The sequence below is a fragment of the Neopsephotus bourkii genome, unplaced genomic scaffold (genome assembly GCF_033783945.1).
Source record: "Neopsephotus bourkii isolate Nb327-2 ecotype Australia unplaced genomic scaffold, CSIRO-AGI_Nbou_v1 NB_719, whole genome shotgun sequence".
Taxonomy (NCBI): domain Eukaryota; kingdom Metazoa; phylum Chordata; class Aves; order Psittaciformes; family Psittacidae; genus Neopsephotus; species Neopsephotus bourkii.
Window position 1 is genome coordinate 2,470,267 of NW_026901218.1, and position 15,042 is coordinate 2,485,308.

At 41.2% G+C, this 15,042-nt stretch overlaps 1 protein-coding gene across 9 annotated transcripts in view; it reads right to left on the reverse strand.

Annotated features, from left to right (window-relative positions):
* CADPS (calcium dependent secretion activator) overlaps positions 1-15,042 on the reverse strand; it is a 210,509-nt gene that overhangs the window by 34,771 nt on the left and 160,696 nt on the right. For 5 of the 9 annotated variants that reach the window (XM_061354230.1, XM_061354224.1, XM_061354226.1 and 2 more), the window contains 4 exons: positions 14,532-14,673; positions 7,794-7,940; positions 4,522-4,677; positions 1,584-1,731 (listed from right to left, as the gene is read on the reverse strand). In XM_061354230.1, the coding sequence (XP_061210214.1) occupies positions 1,584-1,731; positions 4,522-4,677; positions 7,794-7,940; positions 14,532-14,673 (593 nt within the window). The remainder of the gene's footprint in view (positions 1-1,583; positions 1,732-4,521; positions 4,678-7,793; positions 7,941-14,531; positions 14,674-15,042) is intronic. The other 4 variants (XM_061354231.1, XM_061354229.1, XM_061354228.1 and 1 more) reach the window with 1 other exon arrangement.

Below are 15,042 nucleotides of genomic sequence, written 5' to 3' on the forward strand. Positions count from 1 at the left end.
AAACAACCTTGCTGCTGCCTGGTCCCCTCTCACTTGCAGTTTGACTCAGGCCAAATGTGCATTGTGACTGATGTGCTCAAAATTTGGAGGAAACCAGCAAGCACAAAGCATCATAAATCAGCATGGGAAGATGCAGTGAGTGCCTGGTCATAGTACATCCAGACACAGCTGATGGTATGTTTCATGCCATCTGAAGACGTAACCTGGCACTTTTATGAATGCAATGAGCTTGTTCTGTCATGTTATCAGAGTCTGCTCGACCTCCAAAATGTCTCTGTCCCTAGGGATTGTGCTAGTATAATGCACAAGGGTTTGATCCTGTTTTGCAGTGGACAGCATCACAACCATAGCCCTTCCTGGCTGACGGGGACAGCTGGGGCAGATGCTGCAGCATCTGCAGGCTGAGGGATTTGAGGAGATAGAATGGGTATGAATGCAGAACAGAAAATTGCAGAGAAGTTCATGTCTAGGCTTGAACAAGAAAAGCCCATTCAAGGTCTGCCTTAGCACACCTGGAGGACAGGGAAGAACCTGACGATGGGCAGTATGAAACCTCTCCTGCAAGGTGACTGTCACAAAGAAAATGCTGTAATTGAAGCATGTATAAAAAAAATAAGAACAGCTGAATATGATCCAAACACCACTGATATCAGAGCGAGGATCCCTGCTGCACCCAGTGGTCTTTGGAGCAAGTCCTCTCAGAGCAACAGGGAGAGGTAAACAACAAAAAAACCCCCTCAAAACCAGCTTGCAATGTTTCAGTGCAAAATCTGACCAAGAGAAGTTTAGCGAAAGGGCTTATCCAGGAAGTGCTGACAAGCAGCAGGATGGGAGAGCCACACAGTATTTGTCAATTTATTCTAGACTGATATATGAATATTTAATTTGGCTTGAAGCCACTGCAGCAGAATTACCATTACGATGCATTTAATCTAGCCCAGTTTACCACATTTTTCTAATTCACAGATCAATTCACAGAAACTTCTATCTGCAACTATGGCTGCAGAAGACAAAAATTACCAGCAATTAATCCAAACAGGTTTCTTGTTTGGAAACTTGAGTCATTAAGAACCTGGAAATCCGGGATCATCAAGAGTGCTGATTACAGCCAATACTTCAGGAAGTCAGAGCAGTTGGAATTTCAGTCTACTTTTGGAACTTATCTATTTTGGTGTTGTGTTGGGTTTGTTTTTTTCATTACAAGCATCACAGCAACAACCTGGCACTTCTGTTTTCCTTATGTTTGCCTACAGAAAATAGACATATACAGAAAGTGCTGATACCTGGCTCCAAGGTGTGGTGAATGACTCAATCTATATGGTCATCATGCATCAAATAACCTTAAGAGATACCTTATAGATACCACAGTCCTTCAAAAAAGCCATTCCTAAGTGATGGGGATTCTGAATGTTTATATTTATTAGATTTATTTGAGAGCAACCCTCTGCCTCTTCATCTGCACACTCTATATGGAAGGCCAAATCCACAACTGATGTAACAGCTCTGAAACCAGCACAACAGGAGATAGGAAATTTCATGGCATTGCCTTTAAAAGCTGTGAAAGAAAGAACCTGTATTTTTACCTCTTGGCCCATTTCCATACTGCAAAGCTTTGTTGACTGAGCTTTGGCATCCACCATGACATTAAACATGGTGCATATTGATTGCGGGACTCGGAAATCTGTTGATCGGCTGGTTTTCTGCAGCTTTACTTCAAATGCAATCCTGGTTCTGTTAAGGAAAGTGGAAAAAGACATTTCAGTTGCTTTTAAACATGCTGAAGCTAATAAGAATAACGTGAAACAATACTGAGAAGAGTCTGAGAAACCAAAAAGCTGAATGCTATTGGGAGTGCTAAAGTGCAATTATTACAAACATGCTTTAGCAAAAAGGATTTTCTAGTTTAAAAAGAAAACCGCTCTCCAGAATACACCCTATTTATAAAATGTGCAATGGTTTCAGGGTAACTATGACTTTCTTGTGCTTGATAAACAGTGTGACGATGTTACAAACAGCAGCGTCAATGTACACCTATAACTTGGTTGCACTGGCTGATTTTTAACCACAGATAAACAGCAAGCTTGACACATTAAAGGAAGCTGCAATTGCTCCAATATAACAACTACAAGTAACAGAAACTCATTCATCACTTAACTGAAATCATAGCATTTTTATGTCTACATGATTGTATTTGCTGGCTGAAAGTTCCTAATTGTCTCATAAGTTCATGGAAATGATTCCCCTGATCATACTCACCAGCATATGGCTGCAAAATGTGCACGGGCGCAGTCACGCAGGTATGAATCCAGGCAGCGCACCAGCCTGCACCTTACTGCTCTCCTGAGGTTCCACTAAGCTCAAATTTGACATCCCCAGCAGTCACAACCCATGTTACATGAATAGCTTTGTCAGGCCAAAGACTACAGAACTTAACCCCATGTCATATTTTAAAATACCAAAGCATTTGTGACTCTAACATGTGGAATACTCTGCAGTACAGCGGGCATTGCCCTGCCTTTCTTCGGAGCCCCTCTACAGATTCCAGAGGTACTTCACTAACCTAGCCTAACACAGAACAATTATCACATCAGACAGAATCTGCCAACAAATTAACATAGGAGCTTCAGTTTAGAAGTAACAAATAATATCAGCTGCAGCTCAGGAATAACTCTGATCTTGAACGATCCCCCAAGGGTTATGCAAATGAAAACTCATTTACAAATGTAAAACTCCCATTCTTGGGATCAGATCTGAGCTGGTACATAGGTCCTTCTGCCTGGATTTATTAGCAAAACAGACCTTCCTTGCAAGGGCTGCTTTCCTGACAGCACCAAAATACAACCAAGCGCTGAAGGCAGAGTGGCTCCTCCATGGTATTCAACAGTTCAGAGACAGACGTGCAGAAAAATGTTGTGTCAAACTGAAATTGCTAAAGAAACCTTAGCCAGGCCCTGTTTGCAGGTGATATAAATAGGGAAGGCAGCATATTGGTTTACATCAGCAGTGGCATTTGAACTGATTTAATTACCAGTGCCAGATTTAGCCTGGACTCGGGGACTAGAATCTTGATAATTACTGAAAGGACCCAAAGTGACTGGGATTTTCCATCTCCTCGCAGAGATGAGCATGTTCCTACTTACTTATGCTCAGAACCATTATATATAGTCATACCACTACAAGCTGGGCCAGGTTTTTACAGAGGGGCAACATATTTGTAGAAAGGTTGAAGCAGTTGGGAAAAAAAACCAACCAGATTTCAGGCACAAAAGCCCTTCTTCAGATGTACCTGGAAACTTGCTTGTTTTTCCCAGTTATCTCAGCTGAGCTATCCCGGTCCCACTTCTATAGATCATCACAGCTAGAAAGTGACTTGGCTCCCATTTAAAAAAAGAAAGATAAAGTAAGTGTTTTGCCGGTGGTGGTGGGGGCAGAGCAGAGCTCCAGCACTAGGTTTGCTCCTAAATGATGGTCTGACAACCAAAGGACAACTGAAGCACAGCTTTTGTGCCAGCCAAAGGATTAAAGATGAGTTGCTTCAATAAAGGGGGATTTGCTCGATGTCAAAGATGTCATGACCATCTTACTGCACTGAAAATGCAATGGAGTTTACTCCAGGGGGAAAAAGCAAGCCTTGGGACGTTTGGCTTTGGCAGACAAGTCTCCTGCCTACATCTTGGGAACCAAATGTGCCTTCTTCTATGGTGACATTGCACATCCAGACTGTGAGGAACATGTGAACAATAAATGCCGTGCTCACACTTGCAGAAGGGCCAGGCAACTGTGGTACGGAACAGCCACATCACACATTGCAGCTAATATTAGCATGTACCAGCTGTATTTGGCACTTGTTTTAACTTTGGTTTGTCTCCTTGTCTATTAATTTCTGCACAATGGAATGCAAAGTTCATTTCTTCCTCCTGTCTCACCACCTTTGATGCTAAATGGACATGAATTACTGTGGTTGGTTTTTCATGGATCTATGTTTTTTAGGTGGCTGTTAGGATCTTATTTAGGATTATGCCTTTATCACTTAACCTTGTTGACAACAAACTGTATTTACAGAGACTTGACATCATGTGTGGCACTGAAAATAAGTAACTACCTATAAAGCTTAAAAAAATGGGTGATTTATTGCCTTTGTGTGAATATGTAGTCTCCAGAGTCTCAACAGAGAAGTGCTTGTGCTTGGGAGAGTTCACAACTGAGAGCAGTACGGTGGTTTTCTGCCATGTCTGTGCTGGGCAGAGGTGAGCTGGGTTCACTAATAAATGGTGGTTGAAGTGAAGCTTCATTGATAATAAGACAGAAAATGCCCCATCCCTGGCAGTGTTCAAGGCCAGGTTGGAGGGGGCTTGGAGTAACCTGCTCTAGTGGAAGGTGTCCCTGCCTGCGGCAGGGGGTTGGAACTGCATGAGTGTTAAGGTCCCTTCCAACGCAAACCATTCTGTGATTCTATGATTCTACAACTGCATCCTGTGAGCTCCTATGAGAAACATGACTGGTTTGCTCACGGTCACGTACCTTTTCACACAGGACTCAATCATGTCACTCGCCATAAGCTTCAAGCGTTGCTCTAAGTGTTTTCCAAACTCCTCCTCAGGCCAGTGCAAATCCCGAATGAAGGTCTGTAGGGCATCAAGTTTCCAGAACAGATCTTCCGAGGTGCCTGATCCATTGCTGGCAGGGCAAAATGAGAACAAAAGTCATGAGTGGCATCAGGCTTTTTGTAACCTGATGTGGAGACCACTCCTGCAACAAGTGTAGAGCAGACAGTAGTTCTAAACACATGACAATGCTGGTAATCTCCACCATCAGGATTTTGAGTTTTACCATACAGTTGCCTAATCTACCTTGCTGTCATCACCCACAAAACTTTCCAGACCAGATGAGGAAGACAAAGTTATGGGTTACACATATTTAACAGGAATAACATGTGTATGGTAAAAATCAGCCTTAGTTAATAACCACATTAATGTATGTGATTATTAAGAATTAAGGCCAGAAACTGGTAGAAAATCCTTGGTCAATAATAACTGCCATACTAGACTGTATGCAGTTATTAAGATACAGGCTTTCATGCAATTCTCCCCCCTCTGAATTATATCTTGAGCTTGCCTTGTCCCCTCTCAGTGAGAGCCCCATTTCCAGGTAAGGGACAGTGCTAACAAGTGGTGAGCGAGGACACGCTTTATCTCTTGAACAGCTGAAAAGAAATCAGGGTAAGTCAATTGAGCTAAGGGCACTACACATCTCATAGCCAGGAGTTTTGGCAGGATTGACTGCTGCACCTTTTCACAGATCTGCCTCTTGCAAAGGCATTTATAAGACAATAAATTTCTATTATTATTTTTTTTAATTTATTTTGTAAGATCTTTGGTCTGTCACAAAACTCTGATTTTTCTCTCCCAAGCATATATTCTGGTACCCATACCCCTGCCCAGATGGAAGTCTTTGGACCTGCAGTGTGTAGCTACACCGGCTCTTTTCACAGTATAATTATATCTCAAACCTCCACTTACAGAATAAAAATACAGAACTGGATTATGCTCTGTTTGTACAGAGAAATTTATGCACCCATAACCCTTTTCTCTCCCTCTTTCCTTCTCCCTCACTTGTTTTTTTGTTTCCAGAACAATTACCAAGGGAGCTTCAAGAGTTTCAACCCCCTCCTCGCATACCACTAATGCTAACACAGTAATTTATAAGATATTTAACACACCATGCATTACCACTTGTGCTGACATCATCTATAGAAACAGACGAGGGAGGGTGTTTCTATTGTGACAGATGCCAGCTGCATTGAGTTAATGCTAGAGGAGACTGGAGCTAATGCATACAAGGCTACTCCGAGGTGAGAACCATAGTCCCAACATGCTAGAGGGGTCCTGAGAGGTCCTCTGCTATCAGAGTTAACGAGATAAAGGATGAATTGCCTCCATTGTAGGAGAAATGTAGCTGACACTAAGCAACAGGTAACATGTCCTCGATGGAGGGGAAGGGTGAGTAGAAGGAAACCAGGGAGATGAAAAGATAAAGAATCAGGCATTTCCTTTAACCAGGGGACCAGTTTGTGCCACAGTCTCAGTGTTCATCTACAGTCAGTTTTGAGTTGCATCTAGTTCAAACCTGTGCTTGGATATAAATAAGCTTTAACAGTCTAACCCCAGTTTTGGAACTGCAGGAATTTATGTTTTAAATAATTAAATACGTACAAATACAATAATTGGTATTTACAGCAACATTATGACATCCATTTGGTTTCAAAAATTTGAAAGTATTATTCTTGGTCTTTTTCTCACTTTTGATTAGGGCTCCATGCAAGTAAACAATACAGTATATTCATTTCCAAGAAGCACTGTTAATATTTGGCTTGTGAGCACTGCAATTACTTTAATCACGCAGGCAGCTTGCAATATACCATTGATGCTCAAGCCTTTTCAGAGGGATTATCCAATTTTCTGTCATGACATGATTCTTATCTTTTCAAGGGCAATACCACGAAGCATGCACAGAGAGATTAAAACTTTCAAGTACTCTTTACAGACAACTGCCTAAGCTAGCCTTTAATATAGCTATCTTAGCATGAATATGAGTTGTATAGCTTTGAAACATAAATGACTTTTCTAATATTTAAAAGGTTTTCAAAATCTGTTAAAAAAATCATACATGGTTTGTTACCATGGCTCTGCAATACAGCCTGTGCAAGGCTAATGGCAGAGGTATTTTGGTGGACTCCAGTTGTAGATGTAATTGAGGGCGTTTCAGTAACAGTGAAAGGGGTAATTTTGGGGAGTTTCTTTGGTTTTACCTTTGAAGTGAGTAGGTAAGGAAAAAGCAACACGTTTGCGTAGTGCTGGCTGAGACCATCTCATGCCAACCCTAAATAACCCTCTAGGAATTGCCAGGAGATATTGTTCCTCTGCTAGGACATCTTGGGAGATGAGCTACCTCAAATGACAAGATTTGGTTTGAGCCCACTGTATATCACCCTCCACACTGCTTTGGTAGCTGGGACTTGTAAGGGAAATATATTATAAGAGGAGAACTTGCCCAATATGTGCTCGGGATTTTCAATATGTCCTCTCTGAGATCCACCCATGCACCCTGGGACACTCAGGGAGCAAGGAGCAGACAGCACAAGGCTCCGACAGATCAACTGCTTTGACACTGATTTTCCAGGACATAATCTAAAGATCACATTGAAAATATCTTTCTTTAGTTGGTCACAGCATTATTTAGGCTGTAATGATGGTTATGGAGCTGCAATTGCTCTCGGGGGCCTCCCCCAACATGAATGCAGGGTGTTTCTCTTTGATAAACTGTTTCATCAAAATCAAGACAAAAATTATTATCTGGGAAATTGCATTAAACAACATTCACTTTTAGATCTACATCTGGTCCACAGAAATTGGTTGACTGGCATTGAAATTGGTTCATCTTCTGTTTTGGACGAAACTCTTTGCTGAGACACATGATGTAATCGTAAGTAAGTTCGTTCATTGTACGCTCTGTGGTTTGTACGTTGTTCAGACCATGTCCCATTGTTGACAGCTATTTTGTGAAGCAAGATACTTGCTCAAACTCTTGGTGGGACTAAGACGAAATTTCAAGCTTTATACAAAAAACCCCTTTGAAATACACATGCCAGAAATTCACGAGTGTCTCATTCAGACAACGTCTAATTAACTGTACCACTCTTTAAAGTTCTACGTAATGCACAGAAACAAACAATACATATCCATGCCAAGATTACTTTAAATTTAAATGAGATCTAATTTGAACTGAATACACACTCAGAATCATAAATAGCAGCCATCCATGACGGTGCAGAAAAGCTAGGCATTTGTGGGATGCCTAGCGGGATGTTAACTGGTAGATTTGGTACTTTAGGGAGATTCACATTTGGTAGATTCACATTGGGTAGATTACTTGTTAAACTCCTGTGGAAGAAACAGACAGAAAGAAAAAATACCATAACAGTGACAATGCAGATGTAGCAGAAGCATGTGACACTCATAAACAAATCTGCAAAGTTCACAGCATGACGACAGTTAAAGAACTAAAGCAGAACATTTCAGAAAGAAGCATGAGTATGGAAGCTTGGGTGTATTGGGTGGGCAGTCGGCAATAAAAAGCAAGTTCCTTAAAAAGAAAAATTAGAATGAAAAGAAGAATCACAAAGGAGCAAATTAAGAAAGTACTCTAACACCCATAGAAAATAACTCCACCTTTGAGTCCTGATATCACTTCAAAGTGCAGAGAGCAGCCTTTCCTTGGAAAAATCTCTCTCTTAAGGGAGTGAGTCTCAGTTAGATTGGATGAAAGAGCTAAACTAAGAGATCTACTAAGGAACTGGGAATCAAAATAACTAGAGAGTTTGAAATTCCAGCCCTGCAGAAGTCCAGAAGAGTTTTTCTTGCCACCAAATTCAGTTGAGTCAGGATTTCACTCCAAAACCCTTCTGTTTATCTTATAGTATACAAATCACAAAGGTGGGCTAATCTGGAGGAATGAAAAGGTGAACCACAAGATTTTTCCTCAGTGAAGACTCATGCCGTGATCTGCCTTTGCATTCCTGGGTGGGGAGAAAATGGGTACCACAGATTGCCCAGCTCTACATATGTGCACTGTGAATGAAGTACACTAGCATGTGAATGTTTCTTGGCTGGAATCACCATGGGGTGATTAAGACATTCAAAGGTTAATTTATGAAGCATGTGCACTAGGGCATCATGACTTCAATAATCCTTTCAGACACACAACTGTTATATAAACAGATATCTTTCAAAAGTGGGCTAGTGCATTAATTTAATGCACCACCTTCTCCTGAGAACGTGCTGTGTAACAGCACCACAAGTGTGCTAGGTCTCTAGATGTTAAAACTGGTCTAATTCTGTTTTAATGGGTATCTCATCATAGTTATATTTTACAAACTAAAAATGTTGTGGGATTTGGAAATCTGCAAAAGATGGAACTCAACTACCGAACTCCCATGTTTCCAGGCTCACAGAAAGAAGCCAGTTTCACAGGCATATCTTGTTTCTGCTTTAATCCAGTAACACTATGGCACAGTGGTACCCAAACCATACATGGTTTTACAGTCCCATTTGAGGAACAAGCCCAGATACTTTGACACCGTTTTCACCGGGTGATTATTTGGGCTCAGAGAAAATGGAATCAGAACTTCAGGATTACAGCTTCAGCACTGCTGAACCTACTGAAAGCTTTTCTGTTGAATTGGATGGGCACACCTTCAGCGGCCAAACTTCCCTGTTCTCAGTTACCACATCAGGATGTGTCACCTTAAGAGATCTCTCTCAGTTCCCTGGATTACATTAGTTAACTGTACAGCCAGCCTTATCTGAACTCTTTGAAAAACTACCAAACTACACACTATGTCTTTTAAGGCATATTTAAATCTTAGCAACTTCTTTGAGTCACATTTTGAACTCCATTTCTTACTGAAAAATTTATATATCAGATCCTAAAGAAATGGAATTGAACTGGCTATACTTAATAAATGGTTCCTAATGCAACAGAAGGTTTGAACCACATCTCTGCAAGAGCTCAGTTTGTCATTGGTGGCAAGTATTAAGGAATAGACTTTATCCTTGCTCTCCCTTTGTGCATAAAATCCCTTGTTGGAGAAGAAATCCACAATCCAAAGTCTCTTTCTAGTGGGAAAAAAAAAAAAGTCTGTTCTTGTTTTCTTTTGTTTCTATGACTCTTACTAAATTTGGCTTCATGTTATCTGCTTGTTCTCTTTGTTAGGCAGTAAGCAGATATGAGAATTTACTAACGTAACAAAGCTGTCTATTGTTTCCATTCATACTGTATCTGCTATTAAGATGACATGATTATTGAATGAGACACAGACTCCATAGTGATTGAGAGAGTGTTAAATCTTCAGAAATGGCAGTGCATGTGGTTAGATACTGATATGGAATAAATAAAGAAATAGCGAGAGGTGGACAACATATAAATGTATAAGGAAAAGCAACTTAAATAACTTAGCCAGATGGTAAATACATAAATCAGAGGACCTTTGGTTTTAATATTAAAATTCAAGAAGTGACAGTGTTATATTAATAAAAACACTGTATTAATAAAATATGACTTCTAGAGTAAACAGTATACTATATTCACACGGAAACATATTTCTTTTATACAACACATTATTTTGCTGATGCAAGGATATGTTGCAAGAATAAGTTAGTACTCTTAAAACAAAACAAAACAGCAAAATAATGGAGTATATTATGTTAACATACAGTAACTAATTTTAAAAATATTCTCCTGAATTGACATGCACAGTTTTGCAGGTTCAACTGCTCTAATTATCTGACTAACAGTTGCAGTGAGACCTGTAAAAAATGATTAATATTATCAACAAATGTTCCAGCCTACAGTTGCTCAGACCATAAAACTACAGGTCCAAGATGAGAAACTGTTTCTAGAAGCCAGCCATGCCTATTTAATATAGATGGCTAAATATAACCTCAGCCATCAGGCAGGGAATGTGGGCATTTGCATCAACAAGATGAGGGCTGTCTGATTTAAGACGACTCAGCTTCAGGACTGGATCCTGATACATTTGATACAAGATGCACACTGTAGCTGTACTGCTTGCTTTCTTGGCTTCTTCCAATTCACCGTCATTTGTGCCTGTTAGCTGCGTAAATGGTGTTCACCTGTATTGTCTGCTGGGAAATTCTCAGCACAAACAGATGGGCAACATACCCCTGGACAACATTCCAATGCTCACTCTGTACTGGAGCACTGACCATGGAAAACGTCCAATTGCATGGGGGCTGCTCTTGTATAGCTGCCCTAGTACTGAAAGGAGGGCAGAAAAATCACAGTATTTTCACTGAGTTGTCTCCTGGTTTCAGAATAGAGCTAAATGAGACCCTTGCCCATACTGAAATGCTCAGCTCCTACAGGATGCCTGAAATGATTTAGTGATGGGAGACGCAAGCGCCTGTCTCTCCCATCACTATAAACACAACCTTGCTGCCTAGGCAGAGCAAATGCTCAAGAGCAAATCTTTTTCATAAAAGCCTTGATGTGAAGCAAAGAGCTTGATAGTGAAGTAGGCAGTCAAATCTGTGATCTTCCTGTGACTGACACCCAGAATAGTAACAAAAATACTCATTTTCACTACAACGGTGCTTCTGTTAAGGGGAAACATTTTTTCACAAGCATTTTGTAGTAGTACAGCCTTATAAAGTGATTAGTAAAACCATACTGTTCAAGTTCTAACATTTATATTAATGATACATTTATAAATAGCTTGCAAAGGGTTAGTGAGCAATTAATGGATGCTAAAGCCAGGACTACAGTGTGGTAGAGACAGCCACAGGTCAATGAGTAACATCCTAGTCAAGCGAGTGAAACTGATTGTCATTGCACCGGCTTTAGCATTTGCTCAGAAAGATCTTTCAACACAGACACACACACAGAGACACACACACACACGTACGTGTCTGCTGGCTGCAAGATAAATCAGCGCTCTCTGAGAAGCTAGCATGAAAAAAACCCCATTGCAAACCCTACTTTTCCAAGACCTCTCAACTCACCAGAGAACAGACCTACTCTGTATCCTCCGTATTTGGATGACTGTGCGAAGGACAAGTGTTCCACATTTCTCTGCGTGGATTCATACAAGCACACCAGCTGCTCTAGCTATAGGGCACGGACCCCCTGCAAATTCAGCAGCTCTGCAGAGGCAGATTACATAGCCCTCATGAGCACATTACATTGATGATTCTTCCCCCCATGTTTTCAATACTCAACAGTATCTCTCTGTTCGTGATTTCTATACCTAACTCCTCATAGCATAAGGTGCAGAGTATTCAGCAATGAAAATAGAAGAAATACATGCTCACAAACTGCCATCTGGTCAGGTTATGAAGGGCTACATATTTCAGCCTTGATTGCAAGCATGAGCACAGAGAAACCCTTTCAAAAGACTCTGTGTTGTGGAATAGTTTCTTGGTTAACAGGAGATAATGAGATTTCCTTCTCATAATCCACTGTCGAGATCCAAAGCAGGACAACAGTAAGCTCGGAGGAATGGATAGCCACAATGATCTATCTTTTCTATCCAACACGAAGGTCTCTCTTCCAAGCAGAGGAAAGCCATGGGAAAACATACTGCAGTGTTTTCCAATTCCCAAAAAGATATGCTGGAGAGGTGGCAATGGAAGCCCATGACTTGGATGGTAATTGGCTGGTCAAAACTAACTGAGAATCAGTGGTCAGAAATTCACCTGTGCGGCAGTATGGGTATGTAGGGGGAGAAGGCAGTAGATGCAGGAGTACATCAAACAAAGTCAGTCTCTGATCTGAGTTCTGCAAGTTCACTGTCGATCAGTCTAAGAGGAGCAGGTGGTCTGCCCAGGAGGCAAAATATGAAGATGCCTTAACATTTAGTTCTGAGCAGCCCATCAAAAGTGTCACAAGATCCTAGGAATGACACCCCTCTTCGCCCTCACACTCCTGTATGTGCCACCCTCTGTGCATTCACTGGTGCCTTCCTTCACCTACTCACATCACCTTAAGCCAGCATTTGCAGCTCACACTTGTGTGTGCAAGGCACAAGAACAAAGTACCAGGTAGTGAAAAAAACCCCGAGTGCATCTTTTCACCAGATAGACACAAGCTTCTGTGAGATGCACCCACTTTCCTGCTGGAAGGAATCTTTTAAATACCTAAGTCTGTAAGACAGATAATCCAACTGGGGCTTCTGCTTGAAAATTCGATGCTCAAAGCACTCTGTGGTTGGAACTCCAGAAGGGAATAACCATTGCAACAAACGAAGAAAAGATCTTTGATAACTATCAAAGATAACTTGAAAATTATAGATAATGGCATGCCCAGGAACAAGGCATGTTGACAGGCAAACACCACAGCCAAGAGCCTATAGACATCTATAGTTAAGCCACTGAAGTCATTAAAAGACAAATTGACGTCAGCATCTGACAAAAGAAAAAAGCAGAAGGAATTGCTTATTGACTGCTTGATGGGGGTAGACACATACCAAGAGTTAACTCCCTCTGTTTCGTAAGAGACAAGTTAATACAAACATATTCACTACTGAAGCAGAGCTCTGAAACTAAAGTTAATGCTAACTTCGAAGTGCAATTCAGCTTGAAGGAGTGGCTGTAAAAATGGCATTCTCCTACTCGAAAGATCTATTTCTTGTATGTTTTCTGGGTCACATCTGCTTATTTGAAACAAGATTTTTTAGGATTTTTAATCCTGTTAGCCTGCAGGCCAAAGACAGCAAATGGAAAGTGAGAGAGGCTCCTGAATGCCAGCCACTTAACCCCACTCAAAACAGAGGGGATGATCAGGTGTCAAGAAAAAGCCTGAGATTTGGCAGGCAGAATCCTTATGGATGCTGAGGATGCACAAGAAAGAAAAGAAAAAACCTGGGTACTCAGACTCCAGGTTGCATATGGGAGGCTGGCTGCTGAACAAAATCTCTTTTCCTTGTAAACGGAACATATTTGGTGTGAAAAGCCCTGAAAGACCACACGTTCTTTTATACAGCAACCTCTGAGAGTACAGTGCCACTTAACTTTGCCTAGAGAATCCCCAAAAAAGCAAGGAAAACAGTCTCTCCAGAGGTCGCCTGGTCCCAGTCCCTTGTCTGAGGCACCACCAGACTCACGCTGCTCCCAAAAGGTTGATCTTTCCCTTTTAATAGCTCTAGCAGAAGGAAAAGTCAGTCCTTTTCCCTCATGGACTTGACTTGGCTTTTAAGAGCAAGTATGACGGGGTTCAGCAATGTTTCAAAACCCGTGAAATAACAACAGTAATACAAAGCACACGCCACATTTTTGTTATTCACCAGCTCTTGAGTTCAATTTGGGTTTCTCTCAGGCTGCTGTTTTTTTTGCTGGTAAATTCCTAGTTCTCCAAATGTAGTAACTGATTCTGCTTGAATCATCTCACCCATGTTACACTATGGTTTCTGCACGCCTAATCCTACAGGCAAGTGAGCTGGGACCTGGCAGAACTGTCCTGGGATATGGGATATGTGCAGCCATCAGCCGTGGGGCTGACGTGAGAAGCACAATGCCACACGGGGTGGGTGGAAAAATCGAGTGTTGAGAAGAATAAGTACAGCAATGACTCACACAGGTTATAGGGCTGGACTGAACACAGTGAAGCAAGGAGGTTTTGTTCTGAAAAGGAGCTATTTGAATTCAAAAGCAGCATTGGAAAAGGCCCTTTGGAACGGGATCCAAAAAGCCACGCCAGCTAAGAAGGCTTTTACATTTTCATGCTTCCCTGTCCAAAGGCACACAGTTCAAACTGAGCAATGCATTTCAAAAAGCCAATACCATTTCCCTCATTAACCTGAAAACCCTGAAGAGATCAGGCCTTCTGTTTTTAGCATTAAACTAGAAAAATCTACAGCACTGTCTACATGTCCAGTTTAATGTTTGCTAATTCATCTCTGTATGAATCTCCATCCATTTGCACCCAAATTCCAATTGTATCAAAGGAGGTTTCCTTACTTTACTGGCTCCCATGACTCCCGCTCAAAGCCCCTGTGAATTGACTGTGCAATTGAGGACTCCATCAGATCGACATATCTAACAACAAGTGGAGCAAACAGGTCTTGGAGGTGTTTGTGGAATTTTCCATTGCACAAATTATCTAGAATAGATAAATAAAAGTATAGTAAGACACTACTGTTACTAAAACCTCTGTAAGAAACCACAGTGTGGCACTTCATTACACAACGAATTTGTCAGCAAACAGGAAGAAACTTCAAGAACATAACAGGAGCTGGCGTCAGGCACCAGTGTTCATGACAAAGACAGCAGGCATGGATTCTTACTCCAAACAAATGAACAGACAACAAACCTTCTTTTCCATTAATGGCAAACTTACATATACATTATTACTCCCTGTGAATAAAATGGATGTAAGAATAAACAGCATGGCAAACATTCTGGCTTTAGCAGGCAGGAGAATAATTTCTTCTTTGGTTACTCACTACCATGATGCTGGAAATTGCTCTCT